The sequence below is a fragment of the Asterias amurensis genome, chromosome 6, assembly GCF_032118995.1.
Source record: "Asterias amurensis chromosome 6, ASM3211899v1".
Taxonomy (NCBI): Eukaryota; Metazoa; Echinodermata; class Asteroidea; order Forcipulatida; family Asteriidae; genus Asterias; species Asterias amurensis.
The window spans coordinates 5,407,914-5,421,036 of NC_092653.1; the positions used below are offsets into that span (position 1 = coordinate 5,407,914).

Consider the following 13,123-nt stretch of genomic DNA (forward strand, 5'->3'; position numbering starts at 1 on the left):
ATCAAAGCAAGCTTTGATATTGTGTATGAAAAAACCTTTGGAACGCTACAGTTGCCCAGGCTGTATACTCCCCAGGGAGCTGAGAAAGATTAAAGGAATGTTATTGGTCCAATGACCAGGGCACTAATGTAAAGTGCATTGAGACGGTCATTGTGAAATGCGCTGTATAAGAACTAGTTACTATTATCATTTATCAATACTCACGAGTTAAGCTCATAGAGGAAGGAGTCTGTCTTGAAGTAGAGTGTGAGTGGTTGTGTATTACTGATGCACTGTATAGCCGCATTCATAAAGCATGTATTACCAAGGTTACTCATGCCAGTCAGTCCGCTCTCTGTCCTCACAACTGGAAATCACAAACAATAAACAAAGGTCAGTGAGGTCGTTTAGACACTAGACTAAAGTCGGTTTAACTCATGGTTCAATCCAATCGAGATCAACTCTTTGTTTCTGAACGGTTCTAAAGTTAGACAGTCGAGCTGGGGGTTTATATTTAACAGCTTTGGGTTTATATTTTAAAACACTGTGTTTGGACCACATCCAGGTTAAACTCACAACAGATGACCCGTTGACCTCTGTGATCGTTACGTAAACACACGGTGACCAATGAAAACGACAAGCATATGTGAATAAACTGGATGCTAGAGAAATGGGATTGCGTCTGCTTTTACCTCTTAAAACCGTAGATAACCGTATCGGGTTTAACTCAATGCTGTCTGATCGCAATGGGAACAACATTTTACAAAATAAAACAAAAACAAGTTTTCTAAGTGAGTTGAAAATCATTTTAGCATTTACAACAGATTTACGTGACTCTCCTGACAACAATGCTATGTGATTTTCAATTTTTTTTTTCTTCTCAAAAAACTTGACGATTAACATGACTAATGAGGCTGAAACTTCAGCAGGTAAATTACATTACAAACATCTTCATTCACAGTGAGTAGGGATTCATGTCATGGCCAATAACATTATCTACAAAAGGTACCGAAACCCTTTAAGACCATATACAATTCTGACCTTGTTTCTTGTTATCTTGTTTGCTCTTAGCCAACAGTGACATCTCCTCAGGCCAGCTAAGATCCTTATTCCTGACTTCAATCAAGACGTTTTGATCCTCAGTGATGTTCTGCTGCTCTAAGGTGCTCGAATCATCCTCCAGTAAGATGGGATTGTTCTGTTCAGAGATGATCATCGGAGGAGTAGATTAGATTAGCCAAATATTTAAACACAGTCACAGGAATTTGAAGTACTGGTCTCACAAAAAAAGTCATTAAAGGAACACGTTGCCTTGGATCGGTCGAGTTGGTCTTTGAAAAGCGTTTGTAACCGTTTGTTATAAAATGCATAATGGTTAGAAAGATGTTTTAAAAGTAGAATACAATCGTCCACACACATTTGCCTCGAAATTGCGTGGTTTTGCTTTTACTTTGCGAACTAACAAAAATTTTGACTCCCATAAATGGCCGACCGTGTTAGTCGACGAGGTAAAAGGAAAATCGTGCAATTTCGAGGCATGTTTGTGTGGATCATTGTATTCCACTTTTACAACATCTTTCTAACCATAAGCATTTTATAACAAACGGTTACAAACGCTTTTCAAAGACCAACTCGACCGATTCAAGGCAACGTGTTCCTTTAAACACTATAGTTATCCTCAAATACAGCACAATAAATGTACAAACTTTATACACAATCAGTGCAATAAAAAATGTTACCTAAAAACTACAATTACTTCTTACATGAACAGATGAAAGATTCTCATTAAAAACTCACACAGCCGATGGTATAAAACTATGCTTAAGTCGATCAGTTTTTGCACAAGTTGATCTCATCCTTCTTCCTGAAGGCATGAAGATCATTTGAACTGGTACCAATAGACCAGTGTATTGTTACTGTATCATGATACATTCAACAACTTTGACTCTGATCATGGTCAAAATTGTGTATAGGGCAAGTGAAGAGGTGAAAGAGCATTTTTTTCTTTTTTTAAAGCCAGTTTTTATGGAACAAAAAAAAGGTGACAAACACTTCCCAATTTTGTTTGTTTAAATTGTGTGGTGAAAAGTGGTTGTCACAAGGTCCATATTAAAAAATATAGACCACTAAACCTGCATAAAATAAAGAAGTACATGTACATCATGTATTATAAAGAAAAAAAGAAAAAAGAAAAAATGCAGTCTTTTACATCACAGCAGTTCAAGCACACAATTGGGACAGTCAGCAACTTTGATAAAGCCTCTACACTCCCCTGATAAAAATCATTAAAAGTACCTTGTCCAAAACACACACAACAAAGAAGTTCAAAGGTAAAAGATTATAGTAAAAAGAAATGCATAGAAATAACAAATATATGTTGACCAGAAAAGTTGTTCACATTGATAAATCAGACTTACCAACAGACAAAGTACACATTTTATTTGCAGAAAGATTTTTTCATTTCCCATATTTCAAGATTTTCTGATGCACATATGAAATCATCAAAGACTACCAATTGTTTAACATTACATATGATTTGTTTTTGGCCTGCCCACCTCTCTGCCTGCCCACCTACAGTATAAGACTTGTACAATGTAGAACATGTAGAACCACACATTTCTGACTCAGAAATACCATTGTTGAACTGCTATCCAACGCACATGGCATACCAGTGCATGTATTTCATCCTATAAGGGAGCTTGTCAACCATGCCAATCGGTCAACCAGTGACTACCAGGCTAACGTTGACTACCAGTATAACAGCAGACGAGCTACCCTCTTAAATTTCAAGGAAATGCAAACGAGACTGCCAGCATAATTGTTATACAGTATGGTCAATAAGGTTTGATAAAATACATGCAATTAAATACACGATGTAACATGTAACTGGGGTCAACAAGATGGACAAAAATAACTAAGAAATAGAATTAGCTGGTGCAAACTGCTTACCAACCAAAATGACCTACATGTATGGTACATATGTATAAATGCAAAAAATACTTAAAGACACTGGACACTATTGGTAATTATCAAAGACATTTCTTCTCAACTTGGTATATCTCAACATGCATAAAATAACAAACCTGTGAAAATTTGAGCTCAATCGGTCAGCTGAGAGATAATAATGAAAGAAAAAACACCCTTGTTGCACGATGTTGTGTGCGTTTAGATGGTTGATTTGAGACCTAAAATTCTAAATCCGAGGTCTCAAAATCAAATTTGTTGAAAACTACCTCTTTCTCGCAAACTACATGTACTCCACTTCAGAGGGAGCCGTTTCTCACAATGTTTTATACTACCAACCTCTCCCCATTACTCGTTACCAAGTTAGGTTTTTATTCTAATAACTATTTTGAGTAATTACCAATAGTGTCTACTGCCTTTAAAACCTGACCTTTTGAACCTAGCAGAGTCTTCCTTTTAGCCTTCGGGGAACATTCTGCTAAGGGTCGAAACGTCAGGCCATTAACTATTTTTTGGCAAGATTAACTAATAACACTTTGTAACGTGAGTCACGCCTACCTCATCTTTGAGATTCCAGAGCCTCATCTCCTCACTGCGTATTCTGAGCCGGCCTGAGAGGAACTCGTATACCTGCTGCATGGTGTGCATCTTACTGAAGCAGGCCGTGTGGGCGAGGTACCTCTTAGGGGCCGGAGGGGTCGAGTTGCTGTTCTGACTGAAGCTAATACCGCTAGCTCCGATGGAGACGTTGCCTGTGTAAGGTTAGAGTCAGATGAATTGTATTAGATCGATGGCAAACATTGGAAACATAGCCTTTCAATGGGGAGCTTTGGGCTCAAAAAAGCATTTGTTATAAAATGAATAGTGCAGAATGATGTTTTTTATAAAGAAAATTTTATGATTAACACAAATATCCCACACAATTGTGCGGTTTTCCTTTACTTCAAAACTAAATGGATACTCGTTTTGTGGAATAAAAATTTGGTTTACGTTTATTCCTGCAGTATGGTAAAATAATAAAATAAAAGTACTACTTTTAAAGTAAAGATCTTTCAATGCAGAAGACAACCTGGGCCCATTTTCATAGAGCTGCTTAAGCAACAAATATTGCTGAACAATTTTCTGCTAAGCAGAAATGAGCAGACTGACTACCTCTGAATTCCTTTTCTGCTTAACAGCTTTATGAAATTGTGCGGATGTAAAGACTACAGGGATGAAGCTCACCAATATTGACCCCATTCCATGCATTCTGTCTCTGCTGTACGGTCTGGTGTCTAAGGAGGCGTACACTGATTGGGTATAACTCTAATGAAGCACTGGGCTCTCCTTCTAAAGGCACTATCACCTACAAAAGAAATAATTATCAAGTTATTCCACTGTATCAAAATCAAAGTAAATACCCGGTAATCCATGTCTGTGCTCATTTTGTAATTAGTCTTTCATACACTTGGTTTTCTTTTGGCGATAAGAGATAAATAAATATAATTTACTGCATACAAATATAAAGTAGATGACAAAATTTAGTTTTACATAATAAACCATAATGGAAGCTGAAAAGGGTAAAATTATATAATCAGTTTTCCTTGTGGTTTATTATTTGATATCTGAAATAAAAAAGTGGCATCCCCTTTCAGGTTGATCCCCAGGGTGCCATTTCCCAGGTTTTATTGTAAACTTGTTTGTTCCCGGGGCATTTGATAGTATAAAACATTGTGAGAAACAGCTCCCTCTGAAGTAACATAGTTTTTGAGAAAGAAGTAATTTCTCAGTCAAATATTAAAAGACCTCAGGCAAGCCTTTCTTAGGCATCACAACTAAGGTGTTTTTTTTTCTTCCATCGCTCTCTTGCAACTTTGAGGACCAATTGAGTCCATTTTTTCACAGAATTGTTATTTTGTGCATATGTTGGGATACACCAAGTGAGAATACTGGTCTTTGACAATTACCAATAGTGTCCAGTGCCTTTAAAAAAAAATAGGAATAAGGAACCATCAAGATTGAAGACAGACTTACATTTCTTGGGAGAGACGGCCCGCCAGCATACCACTGTGACAGGGCCTTCCATACTGGCTCTGGTATGATTTCATAATCCTTGCCTTGCATTAGCGGCGGATTACGTTTCAATCTGCCGCCCTCGTTTGTTAATGTCCCGACCTGCGATGATAACAAAAATAATCTCATCAAAGTTAATTCCAACATGAGCCAATAATCTTTGAGTGGATTTGGAGTTGGATGATTGCATGATGTTTATTCCCTTAGCTGGTTGCCAGTAAACAGGGCTAAAATTCATAAAGCTGCTTAAGTAGAAAATATTGCTTAACAATTTATGCTAGGCAAAAATGAGCAGGATACCAGTCACAATTTGTACACGTGACACAGTGTTTTGGCTGGTAACCTTATTCTGATAAGCATTATTTTGTTGTGGTCAGCTGCTTCGTTGTGCTCTTATACATTTATTTTCATATCTCTAGGAAACACATACTATAAGTTGTTACAATGCAAAACACATTTTCTATTACTTAATTTTCAGTTAATTATCTTGGCGCATGTCGGCGTATACATTGTGCCAGTATTAGTAGTGAGCAATTTGAACAATATTCTATTTTTTTAAATTTATTTATTTATTTATTCTTTCAGGCTTTAAAAACATTTTAAAAAAATACAGCAACAATAACAGAAAATGTAGGATTTAAAAACATTAGGAAAACAATGAGAGACGTAACAAACCAAACATAAAAAGCAAACAGAAACCTAGGGATTGCCCAAAACGACCAGATCAATATCCAAAGCGACAACCCCTTTAGGTAGATAAATAAGACATAAAATAAGCAATCAAAGGGGAACATTCAAGAAATAAAAATGAACCATTAAAGAATACGGCAAGAGGAGAGGGCATTTTGTTCTCACAAAATGGCTAAAATCAAGCACCCACCTTTCTGTTATCGGGCATAATGAGCAGAGTATTATCAACAAGTCCTGGCTTAGGCGGGCCAAGACTTCCCTGATTCCCAGGCCCAGACTTCTTGGGTGACCTCGTGGGGCTGTTCGGTGCCGAGCTTGACCCATTACTGTGGGTGCCGCGGCGTGAGAGGAGTGGGCTACGGGACTTGGTCTCACTCCACGCTTGGGTGCCTTGTCTACCGAGGGTGCCGCTGGCATTAGGGCTCGGCATCTTGGAATGGTTCAGGGTCTGGTTGGAGAAGGGCGGCTGTAGAGAGAAACAAATAAAACAATACTAGAAATACAATTGTTTATTTTGGTTAGCATCTTTCTAGAATGAGAGAGATGTTCGTCCATGGTTTTTCAAAGCATGGTCAGGGCTTGTTAAAACTACACAACATGTACGATGCAGGTTTTATTTGAAGAAAATGGATAACAAGTAGAATTACCTTGGAATTACCTTATTTTACAGTATAAGTGTAAGACTTCACACAGTGATCATAAAAAGAATTCAATCGCTGGCAGACAAGGCGCTCTTAACGATAAGACGCGACAATGTTTTGGGGGTCTAAAAAGTCAGATAAGACAAGACTTATCCGCAGGAAATTACAATAGTTCCCCTCATTAATTGCTAGAAAAAACTTCAGGCTTACCATCTTCTGCTAAGGACTGAAGTGTAGCAATTTCCAAGGCTTTACTCTGAATATTACTATTGTGTCATGTTGCAAACTTTATTTGTGCTTTTTTATAAATGTTGTTGTCTCTGAGGTTAACCGAGTTGTTAAGAACTGTTTGTGTCGTGGCCGAGCGGTCTAGATCACTGGACCCAAGCTCTGGTGTTGTCAGCAGCAAAGTGTGGGTTCGATACCCAGTCATGGCACTTGTGCCCTTGAGCAAGTCCCTGGTGACAGTTGATTTGGTTTGATAGCCCACATGAGTGAAAAGTAGCCCTCACCTTGAAGTGGTCGTCCAGCCTTGTGAGCTGGGCGATATCTCATAAAAAAAACAATTTTTTTTTTACCTGCACCTAAGGGGCCATTCATAATAGTCGATGTTAAAAGAATTTGTGTTTTTTTTTTCTCAAAACTGTTTTGACCCACCCACCCACCCCAAATTTTGATTTTCAAATATTGATTTACTTCACAATATACTCTATACACTAAAGAACGAAGTAATGCCTCAAATGATGCAGATTTATCAGGTCAAAGGATTCAAACATCAGTAGTTTATTATAGCTGTTCCTGGCTTAAGCAAAACAACTTTGTAGTTATAATCAGAAATGAAATTGGCAAGCACATCAAACTTTGTACAACAGTTTTTAGTTTGACATGACCCTTAAGACCCTCATGACCCATTTTAGTTTATTGTTCAGTGACGACAAACAGACCTGCTATGCGCCAGACGACGATCTGGACCAGCGAGGCATTTTATTTCTTTCTTATTTTTATCATGTTGTAAAAAAAAAATGAATTTCGATCTTCAGTTATTTCTTTTGACCCACCCAGCCACAAACAAAAAATAAAATTGTTAAACATTGACTATTATGAATGGCCCTTAAGAGGGATAAGGCAGGAGATGGATACAAAGTTATATAACAAGAGCGTTACCTTGTGGCTGACGTAATGGTTCCAGGTCCTCCACCAGTTCATGGAGATGAGATACCACGTCTGGGTCAGTCTAAACCCCCTCCTTTTCTCTCTCTCAACCCAGCCCAGAATTACTTCTTTCTCCTCCTCGGTGGTCTGGGGTCTTAAACCAAGGATGATGTGACATACCTACATGTACATGTACAGGGAGGAAAGGGAAATCAGCCACCAATGAGAAATGCAATTTGATGAAAAGTCAAAAGGTTGGTTGTTTATTTTCTTTTTAATTGAAGCTAGTGTCAAAATTTGCCGCAACAGCTACATATGGCTCTGGCTAGATTTCCGTGTCATCGTGTGATGAAGTCCATTTTGTCCCGAGTAAAGACCGAGTCACACTGCAGCGATAACAAAAACGATAACGATCACGACGCAAAGAGAACACATTGTATTGGTTGAATCACGCAAAATACGCACACGGTCATTCAACCAATAGAATGTGTTCTCTTTGCATCGTTATCATTATCGTTATCGCTGCAGTGGGACCGGGCCTTAACACCCTCAGCAAAGATCATAGCCACAGCTGTAGCCACCACGGCCAAGTTTCAAAGCCCTTTTCGAAACCATGGCTTAGGCTTCCGGCTCCGTCCTCTCGTCCGAAACCCTGCTGAGCGCGTACGCAAAGAACGCGCATTTGTCAAAACAAGCACGGGGCCAAGCTAGCCTGAGCCGAAGCCGTGGTTTTGAAAAGGGCCATAGAGCTGCTTAAAGCAGACCCCTTTGTTTTGAGTAACTACCAATAGTGTCCAGTGCCATTGAGGGATAAAGCCGTCCCAAAAAGCATTTTTGCGAATTCCACTTCCGTGTTTTGTTTGTGGGGTGTTTTTTTTTTTTTTCAATACATGTGGGCTAGTGAAAAAACCTGGGGGCGATCCAACCTTTTTGGGGAAAAAGCTAAGAGAAACCTCTAGAGTTGCCGAGATCCCTGTTGACAAAAATTAAGGGAAATCCTGGAGTTTGCCAAGTTCTCTGTTGGGAAAATCATTCAGACAAACATCCCCTACCCCCACAATGAATTCTTACTTGAAATAGGAGTTTACAGAAGTCATCCGGTAGACTGTTCTTGATTGCCCACATCTGGAATTCCTCTTGCGTGATGCAGCCGTCTTTATCACCGTCGTGATTGGCCAATATATCAGCTGCTATGTCAACTGGGTCCAAATTCTCCACTGACTTGACATCCTGGTTGAATCAAAATTAGAAATGGACTTAGAAATGGAATGGAAATCCAAGATGGCCGCCATATTATGTATTGGTGAAGTGGTTCCTATCAAAATTGCAAAGCCCAGGTTATAAGGAGTACGTGGAAAAAAATTGTGCTTTTGTCTGGACACCACATCCATTCGCTAAGCTGCCTGACTACAGACAAACAGAAAGACAGACCAACAAACCACTCACCACTTCCAGTCCTACTCTACTCTCTCTCCTACAGACAAACAGAAAGACAGACCAACAAACCACACACCACTTCCAGTCCCCCTCTACTCTCTCTCCTACAGACAAACAGAAAGACAGACCAACAAACCAATCACCACTTCCAGTCCCACTCTACTATCTCTCCTACAGACAAACAGAAAGACAGACCAACAAACCACTCACCACTTCCTGTCCGACTCAACTCTCTCTCCTACAGACAAACAGAAAGACAGACCAACAAACCAATCACCACTTCTAGTCCCACTCTACTCTCTCTCCTACAGACAAACAAAAAGACAGACCAACAAACCACTCACCACTTCCAGTCCCACTCTATTCTCTCTCCTGACATTGAGGAGACTCTGGACCATCTTCTCCAATTCATCTCGATTCAGCAGGCCGTCCTGGTCAGTATCAAAGATTTTGAAGAAAACTGAAGAGAAAAATAGCACGCCAGCTCAAAAATTAGTTCAGTCCATCCAACAATATATGTACAACTACATGTATTCCTAATAATTTTGTTTTTCACCCATACACCGACGTGTACCAAGTAAGGTTTTGTGCTAATAATTATTTTGAGTAATTACCAATAGTGTCCACTGCCTTTAAAACTTCACTTATGCCCCTTATAGTCCTGAGCCAATGAATTGATCACAGGCCTTTATGCTTCATTTTTGTAAGGGCAAGGGCACCAAGGTATTTCCTCCTTGGTAAAGGGCACCCCTTGAGGAAATTGTAAATTTCTACTGGAGCATTTCAAGGACACAACGGCAAAGACCAGGGCCTATTTTCATAGAGTTGCTTAAGCACAAAAATTAGCTAACCACAGCAAAATTATGCTTACCAGAAAAAGGTTACCAGCCAAAAAACCATGTCACATGTACAATATGTGACTGGTTTTTCTGTTCATTTCTGCTAAGCTGAAAATTGTTGAGCATCATTTTTTGCTTAGGCAGCTCTATGAAACTGGGCCCAGTAGAGAGCATGGAGGCAATCGCCTTCATTGCCTCCATGAAGTACATGTGATCATTCTCACTTTGCAGAAGAAATCTTGTGCCAGATATTTGAGGTAGTAGAAGTCGAGATTGAAACTATTCCCAACCAAATCAGCAGCTTACATTTTTGTCTCAAAAAATTTAAAAAACCAAAAATGAATACTTTTTTTTAGAAACGTTTCTTTTTGCCTGACAATTTCTTTACAACGCCCTTTAAGTCCTGAGCCAACGTATTGATCATCCACACTCGGCAGAGGAAATCTCATGCCAGATATTTGAGATACATGTAGTAGAAGATGAGATTGAAACTATTCCCGCTCTTATCAGCAGCTTACATTTTTGTCTCAAAATTGTTTTTAAACCAAAATAAATGTTTTTTTGAAGAAACTAATCATTTCTTTTGCCAAACAATTTCTTTACAACACCCTTAAAGCCATTGGCCACTTTCGGTAAACAGCACTGTCCAAGGCCCACACTACGTGTATCACAACTTCTATATAAAATAACAAACCTGTGAAAATTTGGCTCAATCAGTCATCGGAGTCGGGAGAAAATAACGGGAAAACCCACCCTTGTTTCCGCACGTTTCGCCGTGTCATGACATGTGTTTAAAATAAATCCGTAATTCTCGCTATCGAGAATTTATATTGTTTTAATGTTTCTCAAAAAGTAAAGCATTTCATGGAACAATATTTCAAGAGAAGTCTTTCACCATTACCTTCTGTAAACCCTGTAAGTTAATTTGTAAATCTGTGAACTTTTTTCTTTTTTTTCTGAACTGTAAGAGTCCAATGGCTTTAAAGTCCTGAGCCAACGAATTGATCATTCACACCCAGGCAGAATAAATCTCATGCAAGATATCCAAAGATAGTAGTAGTCGAGATTGAAACTATACTCGCCCTCATCAGCAGCTTACATTTCTGTTTCAAAACATTTTAAAAACCAAAAATAAATGGTTTTTTTTTATCATCGTTTCTTTTTGCCAAACAATTTCTTTACAACACACATAAAGTCCTGAGCCAACGAATTGATCATTCACACCCAGGCAAAAGAATCTCATGCCAGATACTTGAGATAGTAGAAGACGAGATTGAAACTATTCCCGCCCTTATCAGCAGCTTACATTTTTGCCTCTCTATCCTTGGTCCTCGACAGCACGCTGACAGGCCGCATGCCATCTCCTTCAGGTCTATGTGGTTATCACTGTTCACATCAAACGCATTGAAGACTCCTAGAATGTCAGACGACAAAAAGGGGAAAGAGAATTAAGCTGAGACATTCCACTTTCTAGATAGTCTATCAATCTAATATGCTTTTACATTCAATTCCAGAGCTGAAAGGGGTTGGGATTATCTTGCCTTTTTTTACGTTCACTGAGTGGCATTATAATTTTTCAGCACTGAATACTCCTAGAATGGCAAACGATGAAAGAGAGAATAAGAGATTGAAGTTGTTCATTCAATAGATACTCTATCATGGTGTGATCAAACTAATACGCTTTACATTCAATTCCAGGGCTAGAGGGGGGGGGGGGTGGGGGTGGGGGGTGGGGGGGTGGAGGATAATCTGGCATTTTTGTACGTTCACTGACTGACATTATCATTTTCCAGTAATGTTAGGGCATAAAAGATATGCATTGATTATTCCTAGAATGTGAGACGACAAAAAAAAAGGAATAAGAGATTGAGGCAGTACAAACATTCCCACTCATCATGGGGTAATCAATGTAACATCTAATACACGTTTACATTTAAAGCCATTGGACACTTTCGGTAAACAGTATTGTCCAAGGCCCACACTTCGTGTATCACAACTTATATATAAAATAACAAACCTGTGAAAATGTAGGCTCAATCGGTCATCGGAGTCGGGAGAAAATAACGGGAAAACCCACCCTTGTTTCCGCACGTTTCGCCGTGTCATGACATGTGTTTAAAATAAATCCGTAATTCTCGCTATCGAGAATTTATATTGTTTTAATGTTTCTCAAAAAGTAAAGCATTTCATGGAACAATATTTCAAGAGAAGTCTTTCACCATTACCTTCTGTAAACCCTGTAAATTATTTGTAAATCTGTACCGAAAGTGTATAATGGCTTTAAAGCAGGGCTGGAGGGGAGATAATCTGGCCCTTTTTTCACGTTCACTGAGTGGCATTAATTATCCTTTCCAATAATGTTAGGGCAATGAAAAACTATGAAGTATTTAGAATATAAAAACAATGTAGACTATAATCATTGTACAGCATACTCTTATAGAACTTAAATCAATCTGACATCAATCTAACATCTAATGATCTGGGCCCAATTTCATAGAGCTGCTTAAGCAAAAAAATTTGCTTAAGCAAAAAAATCATTGCTTAGTAAAATCAGTTTACCGGCCAAGACTCCACTCAATTGTTATGCTAAGTAAACAACAGCTAATACAAGTCATAAGCAATGTATATGGCATGAAATTTTGGCCAGTAACATGTGTAAAATAAGCGAGCTATTTTCGTGCTTAAGCAAATTTTTTGCTTAAGCAGCTCTATGAAATTGGCCCCTAGTGATCAATCTAACATCTAATATGCTTTTACTTTTAAACCAGGACTGGAAGGGGGATAATCTGGCCTTTTTTTTTCTTCGTTCACATCATTGCTCAGTAATGTTTGGGCAATGAAAGATATTACAAAGATACGGTAACACTAAAAAAAGATCCTACATGTATAGCATGGTGCTATTAATCTAACATCTAACACACTTTTGTATTCTCTTGCTTCGACCATTTTTACAAGGGTCGTGGGTTCGAATCACATCCGAGTAACATGCCTGTGATATTTGTTCACAGGACTCGGGAAAGTACCGAGTATACAGTGCTAAACACACATCGGTGTATGGGTAAAAACCAATTAATATTCTTTATCTTCGATGCAAATTTAACATCTCTTATTATCATTGCGGCTGCCAAAACATAGGATTCGAACTGCCTCTAGCTACCGGGCAACCTCGGTAGTCTAGTTGGTAAGACACTGCTCTAGAATTGCAAGGGTCGAGGGTTCGAATCCCATCCGAGTAAACATATTCCTGTGATATTTTCTCACAGGACTCGGGAAAGTACTGAGTATACAGTGCTAACACACATCGGTGTATGGGTAAAAACCAATTAATATTCTTTATCTCCGATGCAAATTTAACATCTCTTATCACTT

The 13,123-nt window shown here is 38.7% G+C and overlaps 1 protein-coding gene across 2 annotated transcripts in view; it reads right to left on the reverse strand.

Moving 5' to 3' along the window:
* LOC139938046 (ubiquitin carboxyl-terminal hydrolase 32-like) overlaps positions 1-13,123 on the reverse strand; it is a 71,935-nt gene that overhangs the window by 19,838 nt on the left and 38,974 nt on the right. For both annotated transcript variants that reach the window (XM_071933398.1, XM_071933397.1), the window contains exons 7-16: positions 11,061-11,168; positions 9,260-9,375; positions 8,550-8,708; positions 7,491-7,658; positions 5,876-6,151; positions 4,957-5,097; positions 4,168-4,288; positions 3,502-3,695; positions 1,021-1,177; positions 205-346 (exon numbers count right to left, since the gene is read on the reverse strand). In XM_071933398.1, coding sequence (XP_071789499.1) covers positions 205-346; positions 1,021-1,177; positions 3,502-3,695; positions 4,168-4,288; positions 4,957-5,097; positions 5,876-6,151; positions 7,491-7,658; positions 8,550-8,708; positions 9,260-9,375; positions 11,061-11,168 — 1,582 coding nt within the window. The remainder of the gene's footprint in view (positions 1-204; positions 347-1,020; positions 1,178-3,501; positions 3,696-4,167; positions 4,289-4,956; positions 5,098-5,875; positions 6,152-7,490; positions 7,659-8,549; positions 8,709-9,259; positions 9,376-11,060; positions 11,169-13,123) is intronic.